Source organism: Eriocheir sinensis, chromosome 56 (genome assembly GCF_024679095.1).
Source record: "Eriocheir sinensis breed Jianghai 21 chromosome 56, ASM2467909v1, whole genome shotgun sequence".
Lineage (NCBI taxonomy): Eukaryota > Metazoa > Arthropoda > Malacostraca > Decapoda > Varunidae > Eriocheir > Eriocheir sinensis.
Window position 1 is genome coordinate 8,437,953 of NC_066564.1, and position 15,005 is coordinate 8,452,957.

The window sequence follows — 15,005 nt, forward strand, 5'->3', positions numbered from 1 at the left end:
ACAGAAGGAAAAGGAGAACAAAAGGCAGAAACGAAGAAAAGAAAGGAAAATTGAAAACGCAAAAGCAGAAAAAGATGTGAAGAGGAAAGAAAGAAAGAGTTAGCCAGGAAGAAAGTGAACAACACACACACACACACACACACACACACACACACACACACACACACACACACACACACACACACACACACACACACACACACACACACACACACACACTCACACACACAGCGTTCACCCGGCCTTGGCTCCTTGCTGAAATCTGTTGCTTGTAGTGTTTGTTTGTTTGTTGTTCGCTGACTCTGAGGGTTTTTTTCAGTCCTTGTGTTTGTTGTTTGTATTTGCTGCAGCTTGGGTGTTTAACGTTTTCTCTGCTCTTGCAATGATTGAGGGCTGCTTTGGGGGTGTGTCAGACTGCTGTGATTATGTTGGTCTTTGTATTTTCCTTTTTCCTTTTCTTTTTGCTTATTTTTTCAAGGTTTTTGTATTATTTTTCGTTTTTTCATCATTTTCTGCTTTTCCGTTTCTTTTTCCTTCTCGTCTTTTTTTACTTCTTTTTCCCTTTTTCTTCTATCTTTCTTTTCTTTTCTTTCTTCTTCATATTTTTCCTGCTTTTACTGCTTCTTTTTCCTTTTCCTTCCTTCCTTCTTTTTTCTTTTCTTGCTTTTTTACTTTCTTTCTTTTCAATATTTCTTTTTTTTCTTTTCACTTTTTTTCTTTTCTTATATTTTTTATCTCTTTCTCTTTCATTTATTTCTTTATCTTTTCGTTTTTCACCTTTTTCCTATTCTCTCCTTTACTCTTTCATCATCACCAACACCAATGGTCGAACACCAACACTCAACACCAATTAATTATTATCACTATCAATTTTCTCTGTAACTCTCAACCCCCTGCGTCACAACTCTCCAATGTTTTCCTTGACGCGGTGGGGGAGCCAAAGAGCTTCCTATTAAGAGAAACTAATGTGACTCACTGGGAATGTTCTTCACGAGTCGCATGCAACGAGGGAGAGAGAGAGAGAGAGAGAGAGAGAGAGAGAGAGAGAGAGAGAGAGAGAGAGGGAGAGGGGAGAGGGATTGGGAGTAGGAAAGGTGAAGGAGCCAAATAGAGCAGACAGACAGACAGACAGACAAAGAAAGGTGGACAAGCCAGGAGAGACAGACTGAGTAAACAGATAGGCAGTATAGGATGGAGAAATGGAGACAGAAAGAGAGGCAGACAGACAGACAAAACAACAGACAGGAGATTGAAAACGGAGAAATAAAGAGAAGTGGACAGACAGACAGAGAGACAAAAACAAATACAATACATAAAATTTTAAATGTAAATAACAAGAAAATTTTAAATGAAACGAAAATATTAATGAAGTGAAAGAAAAATATTGCTAACGATACATTAAAGAAGCGGAGAAAAATATTATGGACGAAGCTCTTGAATGATCACTTTCCTCAATTCCATTACAGAGAATCGAGAAGGAATTACCTTGGTTGTCTATTTCCCTCATCACTGGAGGGAAGTAAATTTGTGTACTGCTTTGTTCAGAACAATTTTCTTCAGTTTCCATTTCTATCTCAATTTCTTTTTGCTTCCAAATTGCCATTTCATCAGTCACTTTGCCTTCACAAGGAATATTTTTCTTCTGTTTCACTATCATGCTCACTCTCATTTCACCATCATTATCAGGTGGTTTAAACCTGGGTATTCTTTTTCTAAGACGATTTTTACTGGGTTTTCCTCTTCTCTTTTTATTGGGCGAACTCCTGTTTTTGCTTCTTCTGGAAATGTCCTCACTTGTGGCAGTGACTTCAAGGCAAGTGCTTGATTCCTCTGTTCTATTCTCTGAAACAGAAGTCCTTAAAACCCTTTCCATTAATATATTTTCAAGTTCATTTCCTTCTTTGGGTGTATCAGTATTCTCCAGTGCCTGTGGTTGTTCAGTTGCTTTTGGCCTGAAATTCCTGAGCTCAGATGTCTTTGACCTCTCTGTTTCTTTTTGTGACAAACTCTTTCTAGTTTTCTTGTTAGGTGTTTTTTTAGGCCCAACTTTTTTTCTCTGCTGAACAACCTTTTGAAGACTGCTACAGCTTCCTGAGCTCCCACTCTCTACATTTTGTTCAGTTGAGTTGATTTTCTCTTTATGTTTAGGATGTCTCCTCTTTGCAGCCTTGTTTGGTGACAGACAGTTATCATACTTCTGTTCGCAGGATTCATTTGGCAGTAATATGTCTTGGAGATCCTCATTTGCAGAATAACTAGATGTGGAAGCATAAGCATGTTCCTGAGGATCCTCTGATGGTGTTTCCATCCTAAACTTCTTAGACTTCAAGGACTTATTAGGAATTTCTTTACTGGATGGCTCCATACCCTCCATTATTTCTCTAAATGTCATAATTTTATCATTATCTGGAACACTGAAGTGGTCTTCTTTAACAGTTTCATGTCCAGAGAAACTCTCTGCAGATCTCTCCTGTGAAGGACTCGCTGCCACAGGATTCTTCCTGGGCTTCAGAGTAGTTTTCTCCTGAAGAAGTTGTCAGTGGTGCTGAGCGCTGCTGCTCTCCTAATGGATTCCCTTTTTTGTCCTGAAAATATTAAATTATGAATATCTGCATGTTTGAGCATAATCTCAATAGCGAAGCACCCCTTTTACCCCCCATCTGTCCATCGCAGCGAGGGGGAGGGAAGCTAACCTGACTCCTACTACATGACCTGTCGAAAAGGAGTTTGCCCACCCCATCCCTGCCCCACTCCCTCATGTTTACCCATTCATTTTTGTATAATATGATATATATATTATATTAAGCATAAAAGTAATATTTCAATGATGCATAACCAAAATTCTTGACATATATCCCCTGCAGATATTCAGAATATATTACTTCCATGTTTAAATGAGAAGAGAGAGAGAGAGAGAGAGAGAGAGAGAGAGAGAGAGAGAGAGAGAGAGAGAGAGAGAGAGAGAGAGAGAGAGAGAGAGAGAGAGAGAGAGAGAGAGAGAGAGAGAGAGAGAGAGAAGAAAAAAAGAAGAAACCAACCATAGAATCATAACAAAAAGGGAGGCAAAGAAGAGAGAGAGAGAGAGAGAGAGAGAGAGAGAGAGAGAGAGAGAGAGAGAGAGAGAGAGAGAGAGAGAGAGAGAGAGAGAGAGAGAGAGAGAGAGAGAGAGAGAGAGAGAGAGAGAGAGAGAGAGATAGATTTACATAGAAAATCAGACCACACAGACCCCATGGTCCAGACTTGGTGGTCTGTCCTTAAACCTAAGTGATTTTACATTAATCAGAAGACTCCAAAACGTTGCATTTCTACTCTAGTTGATATTAAGTTGAAGGAAGTGACGGTCGAGCTTATTTTTGAAGGAGTCAATCGTGTTACACTGGACCACTGACGGTGGAGCTTATTCCATTCTCGCACTACAACGCTGGTGAAGAAAAATTTGGTGCAGTCTGAATTTACTTGTCTACATCTGAGTTTTACGCCATTGTTCCTCAAGCAAAGTGTCATCGATCATAAACAATGTTGATCTGTCTACATTCGTGAAACCATTAAGTATTTTAAAACATTCATCAGTTTTCCTCGAGGCGACGCTTTCAAGAGAGAACATGTTAAGGGTAGAAAGCCTTCTTCGTAGGATTTGTTGCGCAAGGAAGGGATAATTTTCTCTGACGCTGAACACCTTCTAATTTAGCAATATCCTTTGCATGGTGGGGAGACCAAAACTGTACCGCATATTCCAAGTGGGGTCTGACTAAACTGTTGTAGAGCGGGAGTATTACATCTTTATTCTTAAATAAAAGTTTCTTTTAATGAAGCCCAACATTCTGTTCGCTTATTTGCTGCATCGATGCATTGCTGTGAGAATTTGAGGTTTGACGCGATTTTGACCCCCAAGTCCTGACGATTGAACGCTTTTGAGTTTAACGCCGCGCATTTCGTAATCAAACTTTTATTCCTCGCTCCAACTTGAAGGACCTGGCACTTGTCTACGTTAAAGGGCATCTCCCATCTATCCGACCAAGTTGAAATTTTGTGCAAATCCTCTTGGAGGCTTTGCCTGTCTTCGCCAGTGAGAACCGAAGTTGCCAATCTTTGTGTCGCCTGCAAATTTACTAATGCGGTTATTGAGTCCAACATCCACGTCGTTGATGTAAATAATGAAGAGCACTGGGCCAAGAACCGAGCCCTGAGGGACGCCACTAGTGACAGGCGCCCACTCTGAGTTAAACCGTCAATCACTACTCTTTGTTGTCTGTTGCTCAACCAATTACGATCCATTGGTTTACCTGACCGTCAATACCTATTTGTTTTAATTTGTAAAGTAATTTATGATGCGGACTTTATCAAACGCTTGAAATCAAGATAGACTACGCCCAGTGATTTGTTACGCCATAAACAGTGAAGAGGTCGTTATAAAAGGTTAATAGATTTGATAGGCAGGATCTTTTGTTTCGAAGCCATGTTGTGAGTCCCCAATTAATGAGTGGCTTTCAAGGTAACTCACAATTTTGTCTCTAATTATGCCCTCAAGTAGCTTACCTACAACCGAAGTTAGACTAATGGGCCTGTAATTACCTGGTACTTTTTTGTCTCCTTTCTTAAAATCGTGTCACGTTAGCCTTTTTCCAATCTGAAGGGACAATGCCTTGTCGCAAGGACATATTGAATACGGTTGTGAGGAGGAGAGTATTTCGCCTTTGTTTCTTTCAGCAGAGTTGATATACTTTATCAGGTCCAGGACTTTATTTGTTTTAAGTGATTTGAGGGCTTTAAGGACTTCATCGGGTTTTATTTCAAAGTTAGACAATGCATGCTCGGGATTTACATTAGTACTGGTGTTGGTGGTGGTGGTGGAGGACTGTTATTATTAAACACCGAGGAAAAGTAATTATTTAATAGGTTTGCAACGTGTTGGCTGTCAGTCACTAGTGCACCGTCGCTGTTTATTAAAGGTCCAATTCCACTTGATCGCTTTTCTGTTGTTTATGTAACTGAAGAAGGATTTCGATTATTTTTACAGTTGGCTGCAATATTTTCTTCATATCTACGCTTGCCTGATGCACTAATCTTTTACTCGTCGCCTTGCATCATTGTAAAGTCTAATGTTTTCGGCGTGCTTTGGTCTTTCTTTAACCTGTAAGACAATTTTCTCCTTGACTGAGTGTTTAATTTCGCTATTAAACCAAGGTGGACTTTTATTAGTGTTAATTGCTTTCGCACAAGGGGACAAATGTGTCCTGCTGAGTGAGTAAGTGATTTTTAAAGTTTAGCCAGGCGCCCTCTGCATTGCAGCCATCTGATAGTTGCATATCTATTAGTTTTCGCCGGATTTCTACGAAGTTGGCTCTTTTGAAATTGGGCACCTTAACTTTATTTTCAGTCACCGATGTTTGAGCTCTAATGTCAACGCGCACTAGTTTATGATCGCAGGAACCGAGGTGTTCTCCTACCGTGACATTACTGACTAGGTTATCTTGGGTCGCTATAACAAGGTCAAGTATGTTATTTTGTCGAGTTGGTTCAGAAACCATTTGGCTTAGATAATTTTCCTCTAGAAATTGGATCATTCTATGGGACTCACCTTCTGTACCCGACAGTGTCGCCCAGTCGAGATGGTGGAGGATAAAGTCTCCAAGTATCAGTGAGTCGCTGTTCTTAAGTGACTGCCTTAATACGCGGGACATTTCAAGATCGCCATCAAGGTATGGCCCAGGAGGACTGTAAGTGACAGATATATTTAAATTGACTTTGCAATGTTTACTCGCACAAATGTTCAACGTTACTGTTTCTTGGTGTTTTGTCAGTAGGTTGCAAGTAGCTTTTGACAAAAGGGCGACACCCCCTCTACGGTTTACACGATCATTGTTGAAGAATCTGTAGCCATCTATGTTATATTCGGAACTTAAATCAATATTAGTGGTGTCGATAAATGTTTCAAGTTATAGCAATTACGCCAAAGTTTTCTGTCAGAGCAAGACATCGAAGTTCATCAAATTTGTTTCTAGGCTACGCGCATTGAAACTAAGGACTCTTAGGTTATCTTGAAGCTTGGTAATAGAGAGAGAGAGAGAGAGAGAGAGAGAGAGAGAGAGAGAGAGAGAGAGAGAGAGAGAGAGAGAGAGAGAGAGAGAGAGAGAGAGAGAGAGAGAGAGAGAGAGAGAGAGAGAGAGAGAGATAGAGAGAGAGAGAGAGAGAGAGAGAGACAGATATAGAGACAGAGAGAGAGAGAGAGAGAGAGAGAGAGAGAGAGAGAGAGAGAGAGAGAGAGAGAGAGAGAGAGAGAGAGAGAGAGAGAGAGAGAGAGAGAGAGAGAGAGAGAGAGAGAGAGAGAGAGAGAGAGAGAGAGAGAGAGAGAGAGAGAGAGAGAGAGAGAGAGAGAGAGAGAGAGAGAGAGAGAGAGAGAGAGAGAGAGAGAGAGAGAGAGAGAGAGAGAGAGAGAGAGAGAGAGAGAGAGAGAGAGAGAGAGAGAGAGAGAGAGAGAGAGAGAGAGAGAGAGAGAGAGAGAGAGAGAGAGAGAGAGAGAGAGAGAGAGAGAGAGAGAGAGAGAGAGAGAGAGAGAGAGAGAGAGAGAGAGAGAGAGAGAGAGAGAGAGAGAGAGAGAGAGAGAGAGAGAGAGAGAGAGAGAGAGAGAGAGAGAGAGAGAGAGAGAGAGAGAGAGAGAGAGAGACAGAGACACACGAGGTCCATTGCTCGGTCTACCTGGCTCGGGTTGTAGACACACCTGCTCGGCCACACACCTGCATTATATCAGCCATGTCAGAACAGCAGAAAAGGGCAGATGTTTTGCAGGGATATGTTGACTAAGGAATGACTGAATAATGGGGGGCTGCCTGTGCATAGCTTTGTTGTCACCAGGTACAGGACAATGATTCTGATTTTTCTCTTACACTCCCCTTCCTATATGGGTATAAGAAATGGACACTAGTGATTTGGGGGTGAACAATGTATGCTGTTAGAAATAAATGCCTTTACAGAATCCTGGGGTATCATTGAAATGCCTATGTACCAATTCCTTTATGGGTATAAGAAATGGACACTAGTGACTTGGGGGTGAATAATATATGCTGTTAGAAATAAATGTCTTTACAGAATCCTGGGGTATCATTGAAACGCCTATGTACCAAAGCAGTGTTTCCCCCAGGAGGCCATTACCAGTATAGTCCATTGACACCAACTCCAGCAATATGGACAAGTGTTGCGTCACACTTTTCAAGAGTCAACCTCACTTATTTAGTTAAACCTGTAGGACACAACCCTGAGTGGAGCAGACCAATGTGTCCCTGGGTGAAGGCTCCCATTTGATGTTGATGATTGTAGTGCACACTGTATATTCATCATCATCATCGTTTAACGTCCATTTATTCCCTATGGTGGGGTTGGACGGGATATGAGCCTCCTCCACTATTGCCGGTCAATAGCCATTTCTTCCGTGATGTATATTGCTGGTAAATATATATAAAAAATAATATTATTAACTAAGGGTGTCAAGGATGGTGAGGACGCTTCTTACCAATGTTTTGATCTTCTGGTTGACTGTGAGTTGGACGAGGTGCATCTTGGCCGTCCTCCTGCAGCACTGGATCGTGCCTGCCCTGCAGCCCACCCAAGATAGCATCAACTTCAAACATGATGCCAGATTGCAGATATGACATTCCCCTGTCTGGTTCTGGTTCACTTCCACTGCCTGAAAAGTTTGTAATTTGAGCAGTGATACATATTTAACCCGTAAAGGACGGCTGGCAGGAATTCCTGTTTGGGCGGAGAAAGGCGGGGTGCGGAAGGGGACGTCTAGTTTGTTTCATTATGTAGATGAAAGATTGAGGGTGAAAATGCACTATGAACTATTACGTATTTATCTGAAATTGCCACACAGGGTATTGATGAAGAGCACCTACTTCGCCAAAATTTATCGACACAGCACAGGCTTAGGAGCAGAAAATCGCCTCTAGCCTGTCCTTTAGAGGTTAAAGAAGGTTACTCTAGTCACTCTTAATTTAGCCAGGGGTGTAAAACAGTTTCACACAGCAATTTGCCTACTTGATTGCTGTTTCATCAGGTGCATTATGATGCAATGATCAGCCCACCTGGCTTGAAACTTAGCGATCCCGGGCTATACTGGATAATGTCAACTTGTATGCTCCTAAATGTGATGCATCAGTAAACCTTGAGAAAACTAATTATGTTTGCATTTTACTTTCACTGTGACAGAATGGCAGCTTTGAAAACATTAGATGCAAATATATAAGAGAGGGGTGAACAGTCTGTGAGAAACTTTCAGCAGGTAAGGAAGGAGTGTCTGGATAGAGAGATGGAAACTCTTCTGCTGTGGCCATCCCCTGCTAGGAGCTCCTAGGAGCAGGCATCAAAGATGAATGAATGATGCAAATAAATGGGATGATGATGTGCACTATTTTTTTTTTTTTTTTTTTTTTTTACGTCATGGCCTATTGCGCCATTAGGCTTTTTCACTGATGGGGCCTGATGGTCACCCCAGCCCGTTGTGGTGCAGGCGAGTGTTTATAGCGGTGCCATCTTATTTTGGCTCATACTGCCCCCCAGAGCTCATCTTTCAGACTCTCTTTGGAGAGGTGATCTAGAGTCCGGGTTGATAGGTGGTCTTCAGGGCAGCATGTGGGTAGTCTTAGGCCACTCGGCAGTGACTGAAAAATCCCAGCTGTGTGGCGGCCAGGATTCGAACCAGTGTCCCTCCTGGATCTCCCAGACGTGGCGCTGGCATGCTAACCACTCAGTCACCACCTCCCCATACATGTTATGGTTGATAAAGATATAAAAGTGCTAAGGTTAGTTGCCTTGTATTATCTTACTCTAAATTTGTTTAAAAACCCTTTAACTTTAACAGTGTTCACTTTGACAGGAACAGCCTTTTTTTCTCAACAGCATCACAGATATTGTAATAGAATAAGAGTACTGCACACACATGTAGTGGTGCCTATCTATGGCTCTGAATAATTCTTCATTGTAAAAGTACCTTACCTTGGGGACGAAAACATTCTTAAGAGCTCTGAAGACTTACCCCATAACTGAGATTTTACATTTTCATACTCTTCCATGAGCATCTTCTGAATGTTCCGATCCTGCTCAGGAAAAATGGTGTTGGCAGAGTGCTCACGAAGAACCCACTGCACCTCATAGTTCATGACGTCCTGCTGCCTCTCTGACGAGTAGAAGGTATGCCCCATCTGAAAAAGAACATTAATGAGAAATTCCTACACATCCATTTGGTCATCTGCTCTTTGTTCAATGTCTTGTATTTATCTATTGATGTGAAATAAAACATAACACAGCAAGAGAAGAGATATGGGAATGGATTTCGGGACACGTTCGTGGACCAGCTGGCGGCGGGATAATGTTTGAAGCAACAATTGAGTAACTGCTTATAATACACTACTAAAAGGAATCATGGCTGAAAAACGTCTTTCTCAACAATAATGTGTAAATTTCACCATATTTGACCAGTGAATTACATCAGTAAAAACACTTTCAACACTGTATAGTCTCCCTAAAACTCATTTTGAACTTGCCAAAATCTACTTGCTTATCACTACTTTTATCTTTGCCCACCAAATACTCACTTATCAACCACATTACCTACAACCTACATACTCCTCACCCTCTTCAACATATAGGTGCCCACACACAATCACTTACAATCTTTCCCTCACTTATAGACATGTTGGGTTCCATCACAGTTTCAAGTTATGTACAGAGCCATTTGTGAACTATCATCCATGCTCCACCATGCCTCTTTCATTACAAAGAAAGATAATACAGTAAAAATCCACTAATCCAAATTCCACTAGTATGAAAGGTTGGAATTTTCAGCCAAGAAATTATAGTCCGGAAAATCACAAGAAGCCAAATTTTGTTAAAGGAAGAAAACATTATCTGAGAGTATTACCCAAGAAGGTGATCCACACATTCACTACAGTTTATAATTGTCTTCTGCATTGTTTTTGGCCAATATATTGTGGAGTATTTATCCATTCCAGGAAACAACTACAGGTATCAGAGGCTGTATTATATAATATTGGGGGGGCATAACTCTTTACAAAGCATCACCCAAAACATCAACAACACCTAGTAATAAAAAGTGATGAAAAAAAAAAAAATAAATAAATAAAACATCACACAATTCCCATGTACTTTTGGAGAAACATGTATGTACTGGCGGGTGCACTAAACTATTCCCTACACGCTGATAGGCATTACATCACATTCTGTAGGACTAGATTATTCATCTTTCCTTCTGAGCAGCCTATCAACAGATTTCCTGAGCCACAGGTTAAGGGGAGGGGTTCATCTTGTTGAATGATATAATGTGCTGCATTTGTGATCAGATTATGTATCATCTATTTTGGGGGGTTTATATCATGGCACAAATTTGGCCCGTCGCTGCTACACGGTAAAGCCACAAATTTGGCCCGTCGCTGCTACTGGGTTAAAGCTTGGGACTTACTGTATCATTAACTTTGCCATTCATGAAATTTACCATTCACGTCATTCTCTGGAATAAAAATATCATGAATGGCGCACCTCAGCAGTAAATGCTTGCAAAGATCTTGGGAATCTGATAAAAATGCTAAATAGTATGCTAATACTCCATACTATAAAATATCATTCAAATACCTCATCTGCTGTGGCCACATAATACAACACTCCATCAGCCTTCAACTTGTAGAAAATGTAAGCTGGATCAGGATTTTCTGCACTATTCTGAAAACTTCTGGCAAGATTTTCCAAATGCTCATACTCATCAACCTCCAGCCTGATCTTGTAAGTATGTCTGCAACAAATAAAAACCCTTTAAGATTACCTAGCATACTTGCACACTGAAACTGACTGCCAAAATTCTGGTCACCTAGATATAGAACTGCTCAAAATGAAATTTCAATTGTGTTGTGTATAGTAATCATACATATAATTTCTTCTTGATACATAAGAAATTAGCTTAAAAATAAATCCCTTAGATATACCTTGCTAGTCATAGTGAAATTTAAGTGTTTGGATTAAAAGTTCAGCTACCTCGTCTCCCTTTATCACAGCCAACCCTCTACTGCATGTAAGTCTCCGCACCAAGCAACATGGGCCTCACACACACACACACACACACACCGTATTTGACAGCTTATAAGACACACTTCTTATAGGTCTGGGCCTCCTCTTTCCAAAGGTGTTTTTGTTTTTTAGCTGTGATGAACAGTTTTTGAGATACAGAGGTTAAAAGAGACCCCTCTGTTGGGCTGCCAGAATGCACCCGGAGGATTGTCGCCTCTCTCACCACGCGCAATGAAAGGGTTAATAAGGAGCTGAATATATGTGAAACTATAATAATGACCTGACAGTGGGGAGGGCTACGAATGTCGGGTGAAAAATCTTCACCTAACACTCGTGGTTCAAACCCGTTAATTATATTTTTTTTCAGATGCCTGCTGAAATTGGGGGGTGCGTCTTATAAGCCCATGGGTCTCATAAGCCGTCATATACGGTAATTTGCATTTATCAAACAGCCCAGGTAATTCAGTACAGCACTGAAGTTTTAGAAGACATCCAATAGAAATATACAAATAATGAATGTATATGAAAATATGACAAACTTTCTATTTTGATTGGTGATCGTATTCATGGGAACATAGATAATTAATTTTAAAACACAGACTGAAGCCAAACCCATACTTCAGGGGGTGTTTATGGTAGAGGCTGTAGAGTGTATAGAGCGCCCCAACTCTCCACTTGGAGTCATGAATCGGGGACGTAAACTTCTTGGTCCAGAAACAAATTTCTTCAGTGAACTCCAACAGCTCTTTGAAACTTTCACGTCCTCTGAAAAATGTTAAAAATAAATAGTAAAAAATAACAATGCACAGCTGGTTTTCACACTTTGTAATAAAATGGGTAACATCTTGCCTTGTAAAGAATGAAAATGAGTTACGAACCTCTTAAAAGCATAAATTTAAGGGTACAGTAAACTTCTTTATGTCAGCATGACTGGGGCAGAGGCCTTGCTACCCTAACCAACTGCTGACTTGTAAGAGCTTGTAGACAGAAGCAAGGTGTAATCCAAGCATGGGGAGGGAGGGGCTTCTGGGTAAGATACAGAGGTGCCGAGGGGATCCTGATTACTTTTGTAGTCGTTGAGAATGGACAGTGAAAAGTGCCACTACAGTAAGTCCTATAAATCAGACCTCTATATTTTGTATACCAGATAAACTGGACTCTTTTAGGGCTCCAGACACGTATCCATGAATCAGACCAAAATCCAGGATATATGACATGTGTCCAGACAGCGTTGGGATGGATGTCGTTAGTCAGTCGAAGATCTGGTTCACAGCAAGGAATTTGGCATGAGTATGGACCGCCTCACTTCAAAACAAGGGCTGTCTGTTTCTTCAGTCTGTCCTAAACCCTCATTAGTGCGGGACAAGAGGAACGCAGCTGCTCTGTGGTTGATTTTGTTTCTCAATCGTATAGACAAACACAGGAAAAAGTTGATTAAATTTTCAAATTTATCAGTGATATAGACATGTGAACACTGAGTGGCTGAGTGGTCAGCGTGCAGGTGTGGTGAGCCCTTGGACCTAGGTTTGAGTCCCACCAAAACACACTGATGTAAGACCTGAGCATTCAAGAAGGAGCTACTGTACAGGAGGAAAGTTTCGTTTAGGCAGCGCAATATCTGTGGTCATATGCCGAAGAGACAGAAGGGGAAGGAATTATAGGAGAAGGGAACAGATCCCAAGAGACGGGACACAACCCCCGATTAATACCTGGTACCCATTCACTGCTGGGTGGACAGGGGCATAGGGTATCAGAAAAGACACCCAAAATTTTCCACTCCGCCCGGGAATCGAACCCGGGCTCTCTCGGTTGTGAGCCGAGTGTGCTAACCACTGCACCACGAAGCCCCCCGACTGTACAGGAGGCTACAAACAACAAATACAGTAAACTTTTCAAAGAATCTGCAATTCACATGATGCATCTTGTGGCAGAAGATAGAGATACACATTATTATTTAATACTGAACTTGCCTGAGGTCTATATGTGGGAGGGAAAGACATGCAGAAGAAATGGTAAGATGTGATCACAATGTGGGTGAAGAACTGGGCCAACAAAGGGATTTCTATAATAGAGAAGAAACGACTGCTATGCCTCAGAGTTGACAAAAAGCAACTAACAGATATGAATGGACAGCTAATATATGGGAATTAATATAGAACTTGGGAAGAGCATGAAACTGGGAGGGAAGGAAATTGGGGATAAGAAATACTTGAAAATTGTAATGGAATCAAACACAAGTACTTCCAGTTGGGTCGATTCAACATTAATCTTCACAACACTATACCAATAATTCTCACCTGTATATGAGGGAAAACTTCAACTTCTGCCAGCAGGATGCAAAGGCACTGAATCTCCAGCTATCCAGCTCATTAAAAGCCTTGAACAGAGCAGTCAGGTCCTTTGTAAAGCCAGAAGCAATGTACCAGTAACCTGAAAGATGTAGTTGATGCAAATAATATTAAGATTTAAAATGGAGGTTAGATGGATTTATGGATGGGGAGAAAAGTGAATAACTCATTTTGCGTGTGGTTGTTTACTGGGCGGCCATATGTTGGTAAGCGTAGGTCGTAGGTGGACTTGTATTGCTCCAGCCGTCCATCTGTCTGTACCTGAAGCCTGTTACTGCACCTCCACCTGCATGTTCCCCAGCCCCTACTGCTACTATTACCACTTTCTCTCTTACTTTATGTATTCCCATCTTAGTTTTCTTTCTTCACTTTAACGTCCCCACAATTCATATTTAATTTCCCACTCCTCTTTTGTTCCTTTCCTCCCACTCTCTACTTATTTCCTTTTTCCTGTCTTCCCAATCTTCCTTCTTCTGTTCCTCATCCTTCTTTTTTGGTAATTAATATGTTGCTTCCCTCCCTTGCTTCATTGCCTCTTTCTCTTTATTTTCTTCTTCTTATTATTTCCTATCTTGTTATTCTTTCTTTCTCTTTGTTTCTCGCTTTCTCTTTCTTATATCTGCATCCCATACTTTATTTACTTTCCTAACTCTAATTCCTTTCTTCATTTTTTTTACCAACATCAAATTTTTTACATGTCATCTACTATGTGAGGAAGGACAAGGTATGTTATCGCAGTGAACCCAATTCATCTGAAACTTTAACGTCACCGTAATCAAACTTGGAATTAACTCAAGGCTGGAGGCTACAGAATGCTTAGCCACAGACTTTGCTATCAACTAGGGCGAGATATCTCATATTCTACAAGTCAAAGGAATGAGGAACGGTTTATAGAAATCTAAAACTACAAAATATAACATTACCATATTTTGTAAAACTTACCAATGATGGAATTTGCTCCTGCAGAAGGCTTTTGGCATCTTTTTCTTAGTACTGGTATTTCAACACTTTTTTCAATTTCTTTTTTTTCTCTTAATAAGTGGCTTTTCTTGTGTTTTATATGTTTCCTTCTAAATCTTGATCTTTTCAAAGGAAATCTTCCTTTGCACCTTGATCTGTCTTCACTTTCATCTATGGTATCAACCAAGCCTGTTTTTAATTTCTTGATATTGTTTTTACTATCAGAGTCAGAGTCATCTGAACTGATAGGCTCAAAACATTTGGGAGGTATATAAAGTTCATCTGAGGTGTCATCTTCAAAATCTTCAGGAGGTGTGTGAGGATCATCTGCCATCAAGTCGTCAGCACTTTCCAATAGTGCAGCAGCTTTTCTCTTCCTTTGAGCACGGTCTTCTTCTCACAGTCCCCAGCATGATCCATGATCTCGTGCGTGAGGGTCACTCAATCTTACGTCAGCAATCACAGATTTCTCGCTGAAAAAGATACAAATTATTAGTAGTGATGTCCAAGTAAACCATGTAATGTCTATAACTTGCTGCATACCTATTTTACTCAACAATTATAATTTTCAGGTATTTTACAGGAAAATTATTTCCATGGCATAGTGGCTGGCATGCATAGGTA

The 15,005-nt window shown here is 40.8% G+C and overlaps 1 protein-coding gene across 1 annotated transcript; it reads right to left on the minus strand.

The window, feature by feature from the left end:
• Positions 1-7,748: 7,748 nt before the first annotated feature.
• On the minus strand, positions 7,749-14,739 carry LOC126984261 (uncharacterized). The gene is made up of 5 exons (XM_050837878.1): positions 14,364-14,739; positions 13,371-13,503; positions 11,692-11,838; positions 10,645-10,801; positions 7,749-9,197 (listed from the first exon to the last, which is right to left on the minus strand). Exons 1-5 carry the CDS (start codon positions 14,713-14,715, stop codon positions 8,988-8,990), a joined length of 999 nt encoding a protein of 332 aa, XP_050693835.1. The 5' UTR covers positions 14,716-14,739; the 3' UTR covers positions 7,749-8,987.
• Positions 14,740-15,005: the final 266 nt, after the last annotated feature.

Bases quoted from the DNA above. Each gene is read 5' to 3' on its own strand.
- LOC126984261 (XM_050837878.1), bottom strand. From the start codon at position 14,715: ATGGCAGATGATCCTCACACACCTCCTGAAGATTTTGAAGATGACACC. The intron at 11,839-13,370 runs GTGAGAATTATT...AACATTTTTCAG, and splicing joins AAGTTTTCCCTCATATACAG to AGGACGTGAAAGTTTCAAAG. The intron at 10,802-11,691 runs GTATGGGTTTGG...TATTTGTTGCAG, and splicing joins TACCATAAACACCCCCTGAA to ACATACTTACAAGATCAGGC.